The 19504-nt window shown below is 46.9% G+C and overlaps 1 protein-coding gene across 1 annotated transcript in view; it reads left to right on the forward strand.

Moving 5' to 3' along the window:
- CENPE (centromere protein E) overlaps positions 1–19504 on the forward strand; it is an 82777-nt gene that overhangs the window by 59040 nt on the left and 4233 nt on the right. The window contains exons 35-41 of the mRNA XM_065405362.1: positions 728–928; positions 1019–1165; positions 12246–12458; positions 13868–14077; positions 14821–15030; positions 17004–17225; positions 18076–18279. Of these exons, the coding sequence (XP_065261434.1) occupies positions 728–928; positions 1019–1165; positions 12246–12458; positions 13868–14077; positions 14821–15030; positions 17004–17225; positions 18076–18279 (1407 nt within the window). The remainder of the gene's footprint in view (positions 1–727; positions 929–1018; positions 1166–12245; positions 12459–13867; positions 14078–14820; positions 15031–17003; positions 17226–18075; positions 18280–19504) is intronic.

The raw sequence follows: 19504 nt of genomic DNA on the forward strand, positions 1-19504 counted from the left end.
TTGTACAAGATTTGTTGCAGTTGTCTAACAGTGGTAGCATCAATGATATACATGGTCTCATTTCAATCATATAGCATCACACAGGTACTCTATGGGAGGATGAAAAAGCCAGGAGTCAAAGCAACACTTGTATAGCTTATCCATTCACTTTTTTGCCTCTTCACTTCCATTTTGACCTGTAACATTCAAGCTATTCAACTTGTGCTGTCTCCTCAGGTGACACAAAACTCACAGAATAGTTTTAAATTTGTAGTGACTTCATTCAATGGAATATCTGGTGTAGATAGGCCAATAAAACCAACTATAAACATCGATACCATCACCTATCCCTCCTTCTCCTTTCTTATTTCCTTTCATTATTTGTTCTGAGTTTGCAGTAGATGAAGATCCACTACACTGAAGGTTGGTTGGTTTTTTAACCTCCTCTTCACTGGTGACCCAAGTCAAGATTTAAGTCTAGGTCTCCAAAGGGGAAATGCTAACCCACAAAATTGATATAATTACTTTAGCTCCAATTCTTAAAACACTTTGAGAAGGAGAAGGTTTAATTCTGAAATGTCTTTTGTTTCTAATTATCTTTAAATCCTACCTGGAAAGGAGCAACTTAAAAGGTGGTGTTGGATGGGTGTTTGTATGCGGTATTTGACAAAATTGAGTGAATACTCTAATACTGAAAGTATACATAATTGTACCAATTCATAGTAATGTTGTTTAACTGTTTCTGTAGGTCAACCAGTTAACTGAGGCATTAAACAGTGTTTCACATGAAAGACACCAGTTAGTGGCTGAAAGAACTAATCACTATCTCCAACTTCAAGAACAGATTTCATCAATTAATCAAGAGAAAGATGAGCTCCAACAAATACTTGAGAGTGTAAAGTCTGAGAGAGACCTGCTCAAGACTGAACTGCAAAAAAATATTGACATGGTTTGTGTCCCAAATACTATTAGATACTAATAGAAGTCATATTATTGTAAAATTAGAGTTTTACTTAATACTTGTGCATGTATTTTTCAGTGCACTGAAACAAATGCAAAACTTAAATGTGCTCTAGATGAATTGAAACAGAAGAATCTGAATGATGTGACAGTTCAGGCAAACCAACCAGATGACACAAAACTGAGACATGCAGATAACATGAATGCAAAAGCCTTGGAAGTAAAGGTAAATATTAGCTACATAGGTAACTGATGTGTGAAACTGTAGAACTGTTCATTCCCTGGTACAATTCTAGAGCAGTATCTTTGTCTGTCTACAACATAATTAAGGTTAAAATTTTGTCACTTTTATTTTTAGTGAAAGTCACAGACAGGTCATGGACAATAAACAGAAATTCACAGGAGCCCATGACCTGTCTGACTTTACTAAAAATAACCAGAGGGTAGGGATCGGAGGGGCAATATGGCCACAGAGGGGGAAAAGGTATACGTGGCCCTGACTGCAGCCAGGGACAGTTGAAGCCAGAAGTCACAGAGGTCCAGTAAAGTTACTGAATCTGCGACTAAATTGTGTCCTTAAACCTAATGTATAATTCTTCAAGTGTTTGCACATGTCCATTCCAATGTAAGTATGTGCATGCCTGAGTACAGTTGCTGGAATTATTTCCCCTAGTGATATCTGTCGGGTAAGCGCCAGTGCCGTCTGGTGCTGCACGCTCATAGCGCCGATATAAAGGGCCCTGCCGATCTACTCCCATCCGTTCCTTCTTACTGCCAGTGATAGTTGCTGGAACTCCTCATTGCTCAGGAAATTTTCTCCTAGTGACTCTTCTGTTTCTTTAGTGTAAATAGTTATCGTAGTTTAGTTTTGGATGCCCCCATGCTTAGTGGCGTCATCCACATCCCAGTGCCGGGGCATGCCTTGGTCACCGGGTTGCAAGTTCTGTGCTTCCTGTGGTAAGTCTGTGCCTTTTAGTGACCCGCACTCGAGTTGTCTCAAGTGCTTGGGGGAATCTCAGAGGAAAGACTGTTGCCAAATCTGCAGGAACTTCAAACTCCGCACCTAAAAGGACCAAGAAGCAAAACTGAAGGTCCTCCTCATGGGGGCAACCTTAAGACCTTCCTCAGAGCCATACTCTGACTTGGCGTGGGTCAGGAATCACTGCACAGATCTTCTTCGGTGCCTAAGAAGCAGCACTGTAAACGCCAAGAGAAGAGCCGATTGCTGGTTCCGAAGGTGAGCAGATGGGGACCAGGAGAGAGCCAGACTTCCTCCATGGCACTGCAACATCAGATGCCTTCAGCTCCAGTGCCACTGCAAGCCCCACTGACACCAGCACAGGAGCCGCCTCCTCCAGGCAGACAGCATTCTGGCCAGTTTGCAGTACCTTTGACTCCAGAAGCATTTGCAGCAGCCAGGGACCTACTTTCCCTACTGGTACCAGCATCCCCAGATTGTCAGGATTTGGCACCACTGGTGACACTGAGTGGCAAAGAGTTGTCGCCAGGATTTCACCCGGTACTGCGACTGCCATCTAGAGGAAAACTCCTGTTGGCAGCCTCATCAGGATCTTCCCTTCAACATTAACTGCCAGCACTAAAGGGAATGGCACCTCCTTGGTCTCTACACCGCAGTTCATCCTCTTCATCAGACTCTGAAGTGGGATCTTACCTCCCTCCCCTCCCCTCCCCCCGTCACCACAGCTGCCCGTGATGCTCCCTAGGCCATTCCTATGGGACCACAGCCCCAAGTACAGCGGTGGCTCCAAACATTTGGCCACCGGGTCATGGGGACTAGCACCTACGTAATGGCTGTTTTGGAACCATTGGTGGTTCACCTGCCACAGGGCACCAACCCCGGCCTCGTCCTACGTTCTCTTATTAGACCTCCATTTGAACCAACGGCAACATGCTCCTATGTTCACTTAGCTATAAAATAGCACTTCTTATTGCATCTCTGCCCAACAGATCAGAGAAATTGGAGCCCTTATGGCATACCCTCCATACATAATTTTTCATAAAGACAAGTTACGCCATGCCCACATCCCAAAGTACCATCCTCTTGCCATCTTAATCAACCCGTTCACCTTCTTTGCTTCTTTCCAAAGCCTCACAGCAACCAACAGGAGGCAGCATTGCACACCTGGACCTCAGATGAGCATTAGCTTTATACCTGAACAGAACACATGCCATCACCCAGCAGGCTAGAGAAGAAGCCGGCTCTGGCCGTGCAGTATTGCAGTCAGCTTGTCCTTGAACTCCAAACTCACCTCCTGTACAACTGCTTGGGAGTCACCTACATTGGAATGGATATGTGCAAGCACTTGGAAAAAAACAACCCTTTTAATAACCTTTCTGTAACTGATTGTTTGAGATGTGTTGCACACGTCCATTCCAAAATGACCCTCCATCCCCTCTTATCGGAGGCGGTCCATAAGAAGAAATTGAAGGGGAGCAGGTTGGCAGGGCCTTTTATACCAGCACTATGTGTGCACGGCACCAGAAGGTGCTGGAGCCAACGGATACCACTAAGGGGAAATATTTTGGCAACTGTGATCGGGGTGCGCACACAGCTATGTTGGAGTGGACATATGCTACACATTTTGAACCATTACAGAAAGGTTAGTAACCAGTTTATCCTAAGTGATTTTAAATTGTCCTTTTTAGCAGGGTTTTTAGCCATATAAAAATATTGAGGTGGGGTATGTGTGTCCTAAAATGAAGTGGTTAAAAGCTCACAAATCATTTGGGGACACGGTGGTAACAGCTTGTCTGCGGTTAATGTGAGACACTCTTGAATTGAACTTTGCAATTAAAATGTCTGATCTTAATTATGGGAACAAAACTGTTTCATCATGTTTTTTATTGAAAAGTTGATATACAAGCACTCTTACTTTGATGTTTTGTAAAACTCATAGCTTTATTTAAAAAGCTGTATTTAATGAAGCCTTTCTCCTTTCAAAACAGAATAATCTTCTAATCTCTGTAAAACCTTGCTAGTGAGAGGAGCATTTGTACAAAACCTTGGACAGATTCTGGGGTGTTGCTGATCTGCATAGATCAGGGGTGCGAAGATGCATGGCTTATGTGGCTTACAGCTTACCTTTGTACTTCCCTGATTCTGCTGCAACTGTGCGCAGGGTTAATCTGAACTACGTTAGAGAGACGTAAAGGGCTTCTCCAATTTACACCATGTTTCAAACACCCACATGCTATTGGTACCTGACCTTGCTTGAAACAGTCGAGTTCTAGTGAAGATGCTGTCATGTTGCTGATTGCTGTTCCTTCCAGTACCATTCTTAATGCAGCTCAACAATCCCACCTGCTGGCCAGCCATGTGTCAGATGGTTTGGTTTTAGCAGTAGCACTCATATGGTTCCTTAAACTACCGTAGAACTGGCTTATGTAAAACATGTATCTGACATAGATAATGTTCAAAAACTTGAATGTGTACATGCAAGATGGTGCACATTGGAAGGAATAATTTGAACTACTCATGCACTCGTGATGTTTTTCCTCAGATGTCAGTTAATTTACACCTGGGCAAAATTGTAGACAGCTCAATGAAGACCTCTCCTTTTTTGGCTGTTGCTGCACGTTAACATAATTTTAGGTTCTGTAAGGAACAGAATGATATATACTGAAAATTTTAGAACACATCACATAAATCAGTGGTACGAACTCTCATTGGAATACTTCATGTTCATTCTTCTTCGAGTGATTGCTCCTGTGTATTCCACAGTAGGTGTGCGTGCTCACCACGTGCACTGGTGCCGGAAGTTTTTCCCTTAGCAGTACCCGTACTGGGGGAGCACCGCGGCGACCCCTGGAGTGGCGCCTGTATATCGTGCTAGAAGGGGAGCTACGGGCTCCCCCCACCCTCAGTTCCTTCTTGCTGACAGTAAAGGTAGTCGGAATTTTTGTGCTCCAGCTCTGCTGCAGCCCTTCTTCTCGACCTTAGTGGTACCGTTGTAGATTGTTCTTCAGTGAATAGAGCAGGCTCGGGGCATGCCCTGTGCCCCAGGCTTCAAGTCGTGCGACTCCTGTCGCTGTTCTATGCCCAGGAGCGACCCTCACGCTGAGTGTCTTTGCTGCCTGGGTGAGACTCACATCAGCGACTGTTGCAAGATCTGCAGGTCGTTCAAGCCAAGAACCAAAAAGGAGAGAGACTTCAGACTTCGAGCTCTCCTGATGGAGTTGGCGTTGACGCCGGTGCGCAGATCGGACTCGGCGCTGGCCTCCATGTCGTCGCCACGTAGCAAGGCCCCTTCGACCAGTCGGCTCCGCTCTCCTGCCAAAAAGCGAGGGAAGAGCTCGGCCTCGCAACGCCGCCGCAATAAGGACAAGGGGGAGGCCGGTCCCGCGCTGGGCAGCCCTCGATCCCCCCCGGGCTCTAAGGCTCCAACTCGTGTGGAGCGGAGCAGCCCGGTACCGTCGACCCAGGCATCCCCACCGGTACGGATGCCGTCGACGCCGGAGGCGGTGCAGGCTGCGAAGGACATTATGTCCCTGCCCGTCCCGAGCTCGCAATCGGGCACGGGCCCTAGGTCACGAGGCAAGCCCCCTTTGGGTGCCCACCAGACCTCTCTGAGCAGCCGCAGTTCCCGCTCTGAAGATCGCTCCCTGCACCGCTCAGCGTGCAGCGGCCGCTCTTCCGACAGCTCCCGGCCACCCTTGATGCCGGCCAGACCATCCGGACCACCAGCGGGACGGGAGTCATGGGGACTCTCCACGCTGCCTGCCACCGAGAGAGGCACCAGGAACGCTCACCTGCTAGACATGGGTACCGGAGCCACTCTCGACAGGACAGACATCGTCGCTCCCGTTCCAGCTCCCGCTTGTCTAGGCGCCACGCCAGAGGCTCCCCTCTGGGTACCTCGGCGTCAGGGCACCGAGCGTTGCGTCGCCATCACGCGTACCGAAGCAGTTTGTCGCGTGGATACCGTTCGTCGTCGAGATCCCGGTCCCAAGGGAGATGCTGCCACAGACTCCGCTCCTGCCACTCCCGTGGCACCGAGCGTTCTTTGGCAACCTCGGCCTTGGCACACGTCCACCCACCCTCAGCACGCGCAGTTCCATCGGGGCACATATTGCCATCCCGTGCTCAGCCGAACCAATGGCAAGGGACTCTGTGGCAAGGACAGTGGTGTCATTAGGCACTGTGGCCATCGGTGCCAGCCCAAGCGGAGACCCATTCGGTCACCGGAGCGTCCTGGGCTCCATCGGCCTCCTCTGGCCGCCCACAAGACAAGTCAGCGGGTCACGAGTCGGCGGACCTGCGCCAGGACTCTGACCTCAGTATCGACGCCCCAGCACCGACCGAGGCGCCCGGCTCCGTACAGGCCCTTTCTCCGGTACCGGATGACACCATAGCGGCGCCTCCGCCATCGGTCCCGCAGGAGGACTTCAAGGTGCACCAGGACCTGCTAAAGCGGGTGGCTTCCACCCTCCAGCTGCAGGCCGAGGAGATGGAGGGTCCGTCTGATTACCTCTTTAACGTCCTGTCTCCCTCAGCACCGGGCCACGTGGCCTTGCCTCTGCACCAGGGTATTGCCAACATTTCAAACTCCTTGTGGCAAACTCCCGTCTCCTTGACCCCAATCTCTAAAAAGGCCGAGAGGAAATACTTTGTGCTGGCAAAGGACCATGAATACCTGTATTCACACCCAGCACCCAACTCGCTCGTTGTGGAATCGGTAAACCACAGAGAGCGTCAGGGCCAGCCTGCGCCCACCCCAAAAAACAAAGACGCCAGGAGACTGGACTCCTTTGGCAGATAATTTTATTCGTCGGCTAGCTTCCAACTTCGCGTAGCCAACCACCAGGCCTTACTGAACAGGTACGACTTCAACCTGTGGGAGTCCCTGCCTAAATTTGAGCCCCTCCTCCCGGACCGGGACAATAAGGACTTCAAGGCCCTGGTGGAAGAGGGGTCAGCGGCAGCAAAAGCGGCCCTGCAAGCGGCGTCCGATGCGGCGGACACGGCGGCCCACTCGATGGCTTCCGCAATCACCATGCGCAGGGTGTCGTGGCTCTTGTTGTCCAGGCTCTCGACGGAGGCACAATCACTGATGCAGGACCTCCCGTTCGATGGCAAGGCGCTCTTCGCGGACCAGACGGACGTCAGGCTGCATGGGATGAAAGATTCCCACACCACCTTGCAGACCTTGGTCCTCTATGTCCCTCTGGCTAAGGACAAGGCCAAATCGCTTCCGGCGGCTCAGCCTGCGAGGAGCAGATATGAGCCCCCGTACAAAAGGCCCAGAGACCAGAAGCGTCGGTCTCAGAGGCAGTCCCGCTCTGCCCCGCAGCCTGGTCCCTCTAAGGGCAAGAGGCAGGGGAAGAGGCAGTTTTGAGTATCTGCAGGGGGGCACCGGGCCTGTTGCCAGTGAGACCCCCTGATTAAAAAAGTTTGTGTTCTGCAACCGATTGTTTGCCTTCCTCAGGGTGTGGTCCCGCATAACTTCGGACCAATGTGTCCTCAGTACTATCTCCAAGGGCTACGTGTTGCAGTTCACCTCACCCCCGTCAAATCACCTGCCATCCACGATGGCCCCCGGGGGACTCCTGCGTCAGGAGGTGGACCGGTTGCTCCACCTAGGGGCGGTGGAAAGGGTACCGGTTCCGTTCCAGGGCAAAGGGTTCTACTCCCGGTACTTCCTGATCCCGAAGGCGAAAGGGGGTCTCAGGCCTATTCTGGACCTGCGCAACCTGAACAGGTTTCTAACCCGTTCCAAGTTCCGCATGGTGTCCCTGGCCTCTATTACCCCTCCCTGGACCCGGGGGACTGGTACGCTGGATCTCCAGGATGCGTACTTTCATGTCCATATTTTCGAGGGACACAGACGCTATCCACGGCTCCTAGGGTTTTCACGAAATGTATGTCTGTGGTGGCGACCTACCTCAGGCGGGAGGGCGTACAAATCTTCCCTTACCTGGACGACTGGCTCCTCAAGGGGGAGTCCCGTTTTGAAGTGGAGTCCCACGTAGAGCTGCTCCTCTTGACATGCGCCGATCTAGGCCTGGTCATGAACGAGACCAAATCAACGTTAGTGCCCGTTCAGCGCATAGAGTTCATTGGGGCCCTGCTGGACTCCTCCAGGGCCACAGCCTCTCTCCCCCTGGACAGGTTCAAGACCCTAAGGGATCTCATTGCCTCGGTCACTGCCTTCCCGGTGACCACGACGAGGGCGTGTCTTCGGATTCTGGGACACATGGCGGCGTGCACTTATGTGGTCCGCCATGCCAGGCTTTGTATGAGGCCCCTCCAATTATGGCTGGCCTCCCAGTTCTCCCAAGCTCGGGACGGTCTGGACAAGGTTCTCACGGTCCCGTCCCCGATACTCGCTTCCCTCCTATGGTGGTCCTGCCCGAGCAATATGTTGCAAGGGGTTCCCTTCACGGAGGCCAACCTGTCCATAGACCTGATGTCTGATGCTTCGGACCTGGGCTGGGGAGCCCGCATGGGGGACATGCAAACCCAGGGAACGTGGTCAGCCCCGGACTTGCCCCTTCACATGAACGTCAAGGAGCTCAAGGCAGTTCGGTTGGCGTGCGTGGCGTTCCTCACGCACCTCTGCGGCAAGGTGGTCAGAGTCCTCACGGACAACACCGCCGCCATGTACTATATCAACAGGCAAGGCGGGACTCGCTCCCTAGCCCTCTGCCGGGAAGCCCTAAACCTATGGGAGTTCTGTATAGCCCACGATATCTCCCTGAGGGCGGCTCACCTTCCGGGTGTCCGCAATACACAAGCGGACCACCTCAGCAGGGTCTTCTCCCCCCAGTACGAGTGGTCACTCCACTCGGAGGTCGCTCACTGGCTCTTCCAAGAGTGGGGAGCTCCCCAGATCGACCTGTTTGAAACTCGTCAGAACTGGCGTTGCCCCCGGTTCTGCTCCAGGGGAGGGGTAACGGAAGGCGCACTCTCTGACGCGTTCCTCCTGAGCTGGTCGGGCCAGCTCCTCTATGCCTTTCCCCCATTCCCCCTCATCGCCAAGGTCCTTCAGAAGGTGAAAGTGGACAAGGCGAGAGTCATTCTCATAGCCCCGGCGTGGGCCTGCCAGCACTGGTATGGGCCCCTCCTACGCCGCTTAGCGCCCCCCCCCCCCCCCCCGAGGGCGCTGCCGCTCCGCCCGGACCTCCTCTCCCAGGACGGGGGGCGCCTCCTCTATCCCAGTCTGGCAGCGCTTCACCTGACAGCGTGGCTGCTCCATGGCTGAATGATGAGGAGAATCGGTGTTTGGAGCAGGTAAGGCGAGTCCTCCTGGAAAGCAGGAAGCCGTCCACGCGTCAGATGTACGTGGCGAAGTGGTCCAGGTTCTCCAGGTGGGCGAGTGAGTGGGGAGTGTCCCCTTCCACTGCATCTCTCCAGTTTATCCTGGACTACCTCTTATCCCTTAGGGCCTAGGGACTGGCACCTGCCTCAGTCAGGGTGCACCTGGCGGCCATATCGGCCTTTCACCCGCTGGTGCAAGGCCACTCGGTCTTCTCCCACTCGATGACCTCCCGTTTCCTGAAGGGCCTTGACCGTTCGTTCCCGTACGCTAGGCCCCCCGTGCCGCAATGGGACCTCAACCTGGTCTTGTCCCGTCTCATGGGACCCCCCTTTGAACCCCTGGCCACGTGTTCCTGGATGCACCTCTCGTGGATGGTGGCCTTCCTAGTGGCGATCATGTCGACCCTACGTGTCTCGGAGCTCAGGGCCTTAACCTCAGAACCCCCCTATACAGTTTTCCACAGGGATAAAGTCCAGCTCCGCCCACACCCGACATTCCTCCCGAAGGTGGTCTCCGCCTTCCATATGGAGCAGAGCATCTTCCTCCCCGTGCTCTGTCCTAAGCCCCACTCCTCTAACGAGGAACGCTGCCTCCACACGCTCGATGTGCGTAGGGCGTTGGCTTTTTATCTGGATCGGACTAAGCCGTTCCGGAAATCCTCTCAACTCTTTATTGCCTCGGCCGAGTGGGCTAAGGGGCAACCCATCTCCACCCAGCGGCTTTCCCACTGGATCACCTCGTGCATACGCACGTGTTATGATTTGGCAGGGATTCCCCCGCCACCAATTGTAAGGGCACACTCTACGAGGGCTCAGGCCTCATCAGCTGCCTACGTCGCCATCCAGGACATTTGTAGGGCGGCCACGTGGGCCTCATTTCACACATTTACTTCGCATTACGCGATCGTCTCCCAGTCTAGGGATGACGCCGGGTTCGGCAGGGCGGTACTTCGTCCCGAACCATCATGAACTCCTATCCACCTCCAACAGATATGGCTTGGAATCACCTACTGTGGAATACACAGGAGCAATCCCTCGAAGAAGAAAGGACAGTTACCTGTTCCGTAACTGGCGTTCTTCGAGATGTGTTGCTTCTGTCTATTCCACACCCTGCCCTCCTTCCCCTCTGTTGGAGTTGTTCGGCAAGAAGGAACCGAGGGTGGGGGGAGCCCGTAGCTCCCTTTATAGCGCAATATACAGGTGCCACTCCAGGGGTCACCGCGGTGCTCCCCCAGTACGGGTACTGCTAAAGGGAAAACTTCCGGCACCAGTGCACGTGGCGAGCACGCTCACCTACTGTGGAATAGACAGGAGCAACACAACTCGAAGAACGCCAGTTACAGAACAGGTAACTGTCCTTTTTTGGTCACCCCATCTCTCAAAAAGATAAAATAGAAACAAGAGCCTAAACAGGTGATGAGAATGAGGAATGGAAAAGGTTCCATATGATTTAGCTGGGGATTGGTCCTGCTTTGAACAGGGGGTTGGACTAGATGACCTCCTGAGGTCCCTTCCAATCCTGATATTCTATGATTCCAAGAGAGTGAGAATGAAAGACTGATGAATAAGATGGTCCAGAGAGAGAGAGAATAACAAATTATATAAATTAAGTAAACTTGGGTACTTCTATTCATCCTTTTTCATAATACAAGAACAAGGGAACATTCAATGAAACTGAAATACAATCAATTTATAACTGATGAGGAAAATAGGAATTGCCATACTGGGTTAGACCATTGGTCTAGCTCAGGGGTTGCGAGGTTATTACATGGGAGTCGCGAGCTATCAGCCTCCACTCCAAATCCCGCTTTGCCTTCAGCATTTATAATGGTGTTAAATATATTAAAAGTGTTTTTAATTTATAAGGGGGGTCGCACTCAGAGGCTTGCTGTGTGAAACGGGTCACCGGTACAAAAGTTTGAGAACCACTGGTCTAGCTAGTCCAGGACCCTGACTGACAGTCTCCAACTGTTTTGAGAAAAGGATAAGAAAGCTTGCGGTAGGTCGTTATTGAATAACCTAACCAATGGGAGAAGCTTCTTCCTAGCACCCATGTCCTGAAGACTTTTTGTACACTTTCTTGAATGTTGGTAATTTTTCAACTATTACAACACTGGATATCTGATATCAGTATTGGTATACATACAATCCCTCTTTTGGTAAAATTAACACTACACATAATTAGCTTGTGCAATTCATTTCCACAAAATGTCATTGGGGCCAGGAGTTCATTAGTAGTCAAAGGGTTGGATGTTCGTATGGTTAGTGCAAACATCTAGTGTTAAGATTTTTGTTTTAAAGATTTGAAAGGGAAATATCCTTCATGCTTTATGACATAACACAACATCTAATAGGGATTAGGAAGAAACTTCCCTATGGGCAAGTTATTTCATAAGTGCCTGCTTTAGGGTTTCTTGCACATACCTCTGGAGTGTCTGGCACTAGCCATGTTAGACACAGGGTAATGGTCTAATATGGCAATTCCTGTGTTTTCTCTGGGGGATTGAAGTATTGGGGAATCTAACCTCTTGTTTAAATGTAACTTATTGTAACCAGAGACAAGGAAGGAGACAATACCAGTTAGCAAACTTTGATTCAGTGCACTTTCTTGAAATGTTCACTGTGTCCTGAAAAATACATTGAACATATTTGATAGTTCAGCGTGTGGGGAGGAGTGGGCACCAGCAGAGGTATGAAGTTCCTTGAGTCTAAGTCATGGAAACAACTTGACCTCATTTGAAAGCATATAATTGAGTCTGGGGCTCTGGCTCTTTTGAAGAGTTACCAAACTCTCTGCCTTTGTACTGTCTGATCTAATTTGCATCCCATTTCCTTCTGTGGTGAGTAGTGATTGGAATCTTACTCCATAGTTATTTCTCTTAACATTATAAGACCAATAAATTCCCTAGAGAACACCTGGAGTCTGATGGGCTGTTAAAGCTTTATCCAATCATTGATCACTTTGTAAAATATTCTTCAAGGATGCTTTATTCTTTATTGTGGCTGATTCCATTTCTCCTTATCTCAGGGGCTTCTGGAGAAATTCCTAATGATGGAAAAGAAATATGAGTGTCTCACTACAGTGTCTCTAAATCTGAAAAGTGAACTCAGCAGTCAGCAAGCACTAATAGCTGGGATGCTGACACACCTTTCACCTGAACAGACTAAACAAGTCAAAAGGCTTCAAACTGAAAATGAGAAAATAAGCAATCATCTCCAGAGCTTGTTGAACAAACTTAAGGTACAAGTTTCAAACAGTGGTTGTGTGGAGGGCTTCATGTAGCTCTGCTTTTACATTATAGCCAGCATACTAACACAAGTGCTCATGGAGCACTCTGGTTGTGAAGAAATCCCTAACTAATATGTAGTATTGCTGTTGAGCTTCATTCCTGAACCTGTCCTGCTGTATGCAGTTATTGCAGAACATATATAGGGTGTGCAATGTAAACTGATATGTAATTGCTGCCCTATATAATGGGGCTAATTAAGGACTATAGAATTGGCCTTAAACTCTGAATATAGTTCAGCTACTTTGAATAGTCTAATACCCTTAACGTTTCTTTAAAAAGTTATAACTGGTCAAAGAAAACTTGATCTGTATGCTAGATGCTCCAGAAGTAGAATTGTGGATCATTATGTAAACCTCTTCAAAATACAGGTTGCTTTCATAGCATAGCCTTGTCCCATGGCAGGTGTTGATTTGAGACCTTTATTGGGTAGCTTTAACGTTTCTGGATACTTGCAACCCTCACCCATCTTGCAGTTGAGTGATTGACTGCATTCATTCTTAATCACTTAAAATGAAAAGGAATGGGGGAAGGAGAGGAGGTCTACCATCTGAGTAGATCAGGCTCTATCATGTAAATAGGTACAGTAAATGTAGTTTAACATGTTAATTCTCTTCTGGGTCTTTATAGTAGTGATTCCAGGCAATTTTCTGTTACTGGTGACAGTAATTCGAAGAAAACAAAACCTTCACTAGGCCTGAGACTGTACAGCTGTCACTTTTTGTAAATGTTTGTTAGCTAAGAAATTAAACAAATGTTCCATAGAGTCTGATCTCATAACTTCACATCAGCATTTGCATTTTTGGAGTCGTATGTTTAAGTTCTTGTTAACTGTTCATAATAATTGTTGGTCCTTTTTTCCTTTTATAGTCTTCCTTCGTTTATTTGCTTTGGGGGCACTTTTGTGTGTATGTAATAGTTTCAGCCATTTAAAAAATAAACTTTAAACCTGGCAGATTATGGCCATACTAGATGTCATAAAATGAATACATCAGATTTTCACTTGATTACATTGGTGTGAATCTAGAGTAACTCCTCTGAAATCAAGGTATTTTAATTTGCCTGGGTCCAAACTCTGCTCTTGGTTTGATTGCAAGCTATGTAGTATATGTTCCCACCACTAGTTTAGTATCTTAGTCATTCTAGTCCAAATGCCCTTAACCCTTTGAGATTTTCGAGAGCTATGAAAAATATATTCTTTACAAACATAATGTGGAAATAATTGAGATGAGGGTTTTTTACTAGGCCTCTTACTATACATTGCTTTTAAAATTTTTGCATATGCATGAAGTGCTACACAGCTGTCTAGAATCTTATCTAGATGCAAGGTATCCTTTAATGATGACCTTTTCATATTCAACAGTTTCTGTTCAGCCGTGTTTGCCGGAAGAAGGCAGAACACTATACTACCATTAACAACCATGAAATGGATTTGCTTGATGAGAAGAGAAAACAGAATGAGCTACTGTCTCAGATTCGGTGTCTCAAGAAAACTTGTTTGAAACAGGATGAAACAGCTTACCAAGAGTTAAACATCCATGAACTGCAGCAGAAGTTGGACCTTCACATCGAGGTAGCACTCAGTATATTTTTTGACTGAAATAAACGTCAATATTTATATTTTGGGAAATATCACAACATGGATGTGCTACTTCACTGTGGAGTTGCTTTTATTTGCAGGTGACTCGTACTTTAGTAAGCTATAGGAAAATAATTGACACTAACCTTCACTTTTAAATATAATTAATCTCTTTTATCTTAATTTTCTGATCTGATCAGAATTAAATTTGCAATTTATTTATGAAGTGACACACTAAGTGAGCTTATATGCAAGATATTCAGCCTGGGGATCTCTCTATGTTGGTCTTGTAAAGCACCTACAACTCCATTTGTAAAAATCTCTTGCTTGATTATTTTAAATTATATATATATATATATATATATATATATATATATATATATATATATATATATATATATATATATATATATATATATATATATACACCGTTTAACTGCACAAGTGTGCCATTAAGTTAAGGATTTTTTTTTATGCTATTAACAAAGGGGGTTGAATGTAAAATAAACTTTGAATCTATACTTCAAATATAGGGTAACTAGAAGCTAAGAAATATTCCATATACAACATTATAGTGTAAGATATAGCAAATACAGTGTTTACTAACAATTTTTTAAAAAATTACTATAATAATATTGCAAGTAAAGTTATTTGAACCATTCAGTTGCTGAAAACTAGTGTAGTGCAATCAAATTGGTAAATCGCTTGTTTTCATTTTTTTTTTTTTTTTAATGCAGCACATTCTCAGAGACATGTCAGAAATAGAAACTGAGCTTCTCAGTATAGAGGCTGAGTTACAACAGGAAGAGAGTGCTAGAAAAGAAGCAATGCAGTTTTTGGAAACATGTTCAGGAAATTATTGTGATGTAGAAAAAATTAAAGATGGAATAAAGCAAGACAATGAGAGGCTTTTACGAATGATTAAATTCTGGACACCTAAAGTCAAGGTAAAAGTTCCTGCTATAACAGTACATCATTCAACTTGTCTTTTAACATAGCTCTGAAATCTATAAACCGACCAGATATTTTTTTTCTGTGAGTATTCTTGTGTTAACAAGTATTTGTATATTGTGTATAGGCAAAGCATCTAATTTCTGGTAGTATCTTCATATTGTACTAAGCTGTAAAGTGAAGCTCTACTTAGAAGTTTTACAGGGTTTTTGTTTCTTCCTTTCGGCTTTTCTCACACATCTAAAAGTGGTGCCCTCTGCAAGTTCTTGGTCCATACTGACCTTCAGGCCAGATGGAGCCCTAAAGATTTTTCATTCAGAAAAAAAATTTCTCCCCTGCCTCCCATGAACTTTCTTCTCTCAGTTTCTGTGCTTTTTACTCTGTAATTGGGGTGGGGAAGGGTATTTTTTAAAAAAAGTCTGTAATAGTCAGTGCTCAGAGCACGTGTTGTTCCTTAAGCCCAGGCACCTCTACATACCAGAGATGTTTCCATAGCTATGCACTATAACTCCTAAATGGGGCTTACAGCAGCGATACTACCAATTCTCTGTTGGAGCTAGTCTGCTGAAGACTTTTGTCAGACCATGATGACTTCTATCTGAAACTGTAACTGACTTTGTGTCTTAAACAGCATGAAAAGATGTTCTATAACGGGGTGGCCAACCTGTGGCTCCGGAGCCACGTGCGGCTATTCAGAAGTTTAATATGCAGCTCCCTGTATAGGCAACAACTCCGGGGCTGAAGCTACAGGTGCCAACTTTCCAATGTGCCAGGGGGTGCTCACTGCTCAACCGCTGGCTCTGCCAAGGCCCTGCCCCCACTCCACCCCTTCCTGCCCCCTTTCCTGAACCTGCCGTGCCCTTGCTCCTCCCCCAAGCCTTCTGCACGCCACGAAACAGCTGATCAGGAGGTGCAGGGCAGGAGGGGGAGGCGCAGATCGGCGGGGCTGCTGGTGGGCTGGGGGCTGGGGGGAGCTGATGGGGGGGCTGCTGATGTATTACTGTGGCTCTTTGGCAATGTACATTGGTAAATTCTGGCTCCTTCTCAGGTTCAGGTTGGCCACCCCTGTTCTATAAGTTGCGGTCCAGTGTAACACTATACTCTATATAGGAGCCAAACGAAAATGAACTTACACGTAAAGCTATTCCATCTAAGTGACAGTTGCATTTAGAAATATGCATTCTGTATTAAATGTCATGGTTTAATATGGCTGAGACTTAAAATCTCCAGAGATTTAAGACAGTTTAGCTACATGTAATAATTCATATGCATTTTACAGGAATAAGTATAGTTTACAGGTCATATGATTAGGGGGAGGCAAAATCTTGGCTCATTTAAGGGCCTGACCCAAAGCCCTTTGGAAATTCAGGGAAAAGTCGCCTATTGAAGTCGTGCATGACCAGTGTGCATACATGTGACTTTGCTTGCACAGCTTTAGGGCTTGATCCAGTCACTTCTGTTTCTTCAAACTCTTCACCTAGGATACTATTTTCTTGTTTCTCCAACACTACTTCAAGACTTGATACAATAATCTGGTAAAACTTTGTTAATTTTTTTCTCTTTTCCATACCTTTCCTACCCTAAAAAACTCAAACTATGTTAGTGGGAGTAAAAGTTTAAGGACAGGAAGTTCTGGGTTCTTCCCCGCCACCCCAAATTTTTAAGGTTCTTGAAGAGAATCACCCGAATCTGGAAGTCCAATTTGTACCTCAGGAAGGTCTTCAGAACTGGCTCCCATCTTGTATATTAGAAATTAATATATTCTAAATGCATACATTTAACTGCTTTTCAAAGAGTCCGTTTCCTGCATAATTATTTTGCTATTTCCATACAACTGGATGTACGTACTCTGACAAGTTAAATATTTGGGTTGGTTTCTTAGCATACATCTTTATGGTATTTTATTTGTGGCTGGATTCTAAAAGCTAATAGCTTTACAATTACATTCATGGCCTATTTAATTTTGCAGACACTCCTTCAAACTTCATCAGAGATGGATACCAGAACTGCCAACTATTGCAAGGACTCAGAAATTGAACTGAAACAAAGAAAAGGGAAAACTGAGGAGTTACTTGAACAACTGAAGACAATTAAGGAACAGCTGGCACCTTGTGGTGTTGCTAATCTTGCACTAGAAGAAGAAAACTATAGACTTTGTAACCAATTAAAAGCCACAGAACAAGATATAAAGGTATATAATCTGATATGTTAATCAATTTAAATCAACAGACATGCAAAACTACCTGTAAACGAAGCAGAGAAATTTCACAGGATACTTTAAACTGAGTTTAAAAAAAAAACCTAAGAAAATAAGAGACTAGATAATTAATATAAAACTGTGCTATACACGCCACTGGCCCAGACTACACTTAACTTTTTTGTAGCTGTTTCATTATCCAAAAATAAATTAAAGCAGTCTTATTTAGAATGTGAAGAGTTGACACTGTGGCTACAGGTTAGATTTACAATAGTGTATATGAATATGAACCAACTGAGAGCATTTCAAATGTGTTTAAATATTTTTAAAATATTGTGCCTAATTGTGCGAAGGCTGTAAGGCTACATGTGGTCATACAGTCTTTATGTGTGTTAGACTAGGGATTGGCACAGAACTCAGAACCAAAATTAAAGAATTAAATGTCCTTTATTTCAAAGAATAATTCAGAAAGGTCCTATTGGATCAGGACTGAACTGGGAAACTAGATAATCACATGGGTGATCCATCAGTTCATAAACTTTTAGTAGAAATGACTAGGTATTTGACTATAGTGAAGAAATGAAGATATCTGGTACATCTGCAAGAATCTTAAATGAGTGTGGGACAATTGGGTAGCTGATAGGTTATAATCAGTTGTCAGATGCACTTGTTTTCTAAAGTTTTGAGCACGCCGGAATATCTGGGAAAATGTCATGCTGACAGCCCTGGAGACTGCAGAATGAGACGACATTTTATTTCCTTGGCCTCTAATACAGCTGACAAGCCTGTCAAATGTAGTTGTAATTGCTAGGATAACTTCTAATAACTGGATATTTTTCTCAAGATTATGAAAACAACAATCCAAACGCTGAAAAATGCAGTAGATGAAGCAGGAAAAAATGTCAAGGAGAAGGAAGAAAGAATAGCCATGTTACAAACAGAGATTAAAATGAAAGCTGCTGCAAGTGAACTTAACCAACTTCAGGCTAAATTAAATGAGACGGAGAAGTGTCTTAGAAATGCATTAACAGAGAAACAGACTTTCAAGGTATGTTTCATTGTAAAATTTCAGTTGTTTAAGCGAAATGTCACTCCTATTTTCCACTTGAGAGCTGGGAGGAAATCTGAGAAGGTTCTTGAAGGCCAACATGTGGAAGCCAATCTGTTGCACTATATGGTATTGAAGTGATGCATTCTTTTCCTATGGTTTAGCCTGTATCTTCAGACATTTTTGGTGCAGCAGCGAGTGACCAAGCTTGGAACCCAAGTTATACTCCATGGGGAATTTTGCGCCACTGCGCATGTGCAGTATTTATGTCCCCCACAGATTTATTTGCTTCCCCACAGAAAATGACTTTCTGATGGGAAGCAAATGGAGGCCACGAGCAGTCATGCAACCCTCCCCAGTAGTATGTTTCAGGTGTCCAGGGCAGCCGGCAAAGAGGTAAATCACTGTGGGGCAGGAGGCGGACTGGGGAAGACCCAGCTGGTGGCTCCTACCCTGCGCCGGGCTCAGCAGCTAGGCTGTGCTGGGGAGGATGGGACTTCCCCTGCACGGCACCCCCAGATTTCTTCCCTGGCTGCAGGAAGCTCTGCAAACTCTCTCTCCACCCCCGCTTCCTGCACTCATTCCTGTACAGGGAGCTGCTCCCCCATCCCCTGTCCAGACCCCCTCATACCTAGACCCTCCCGCGGAGCCTTCCCCTCCCCCTCGCACTCAAAACCTCTCCTGAGGAGCCCCACTCCCTCTGCACCTGGACCATCCCGACAAGCCACCCACACTCAGATCCCCCTACTGAGCTCTATCCCCCTCACACCCAGACACTCCCCCTCCTCCCCCCCGCTGAGCCCTAACCACCTTCACCTGGACCCCCTTGAAAAGTCCCATTACCATTGCACTCAGAACCCCCCAACAAGCCCCTGTGCATCCAGATCCTTTCCACACCCAGAACCCCACTGAGCCACCTGCACCCAGATTGCCCTACACAGAACCCTCTTAACCCATATCTGGATCCCCCCCACACTAAGCCCCTCCACACTTGGATCCTGTCTTGCTGAGCCTGCCTGCCCACACCTGATGCACTTGGCACGGAGGGGCAGGGCCCCGGGGTGTTTCTGGGGCAGGCCCGGTCCTTGCACTGTCAGGGTTGGGTGTACACTCACTGCTGAGTCCATGTCCCCGGGGAGGGGAGGGAGCTGCACAGTGATCTCCCACCTCTGTGCAGACAGTGGCCTGTGCTCCCCAATGCCATGCTGGAGCCTCCACATTTATT

Source organism: Emys orbicularis, chromosome 5 (genome assembly GCF_028017835.1).
Source record: "Emys orbicularis isolate rEmyOrb1 chromosome 5, rEmyOrb1.hap1, whole genome shotgun sequence".
NCBI classification, from domain to species: Eukaryota; Metazoa; Chordata; order Testudines; family Emydidae; genus Emys; species Emys orbicularis.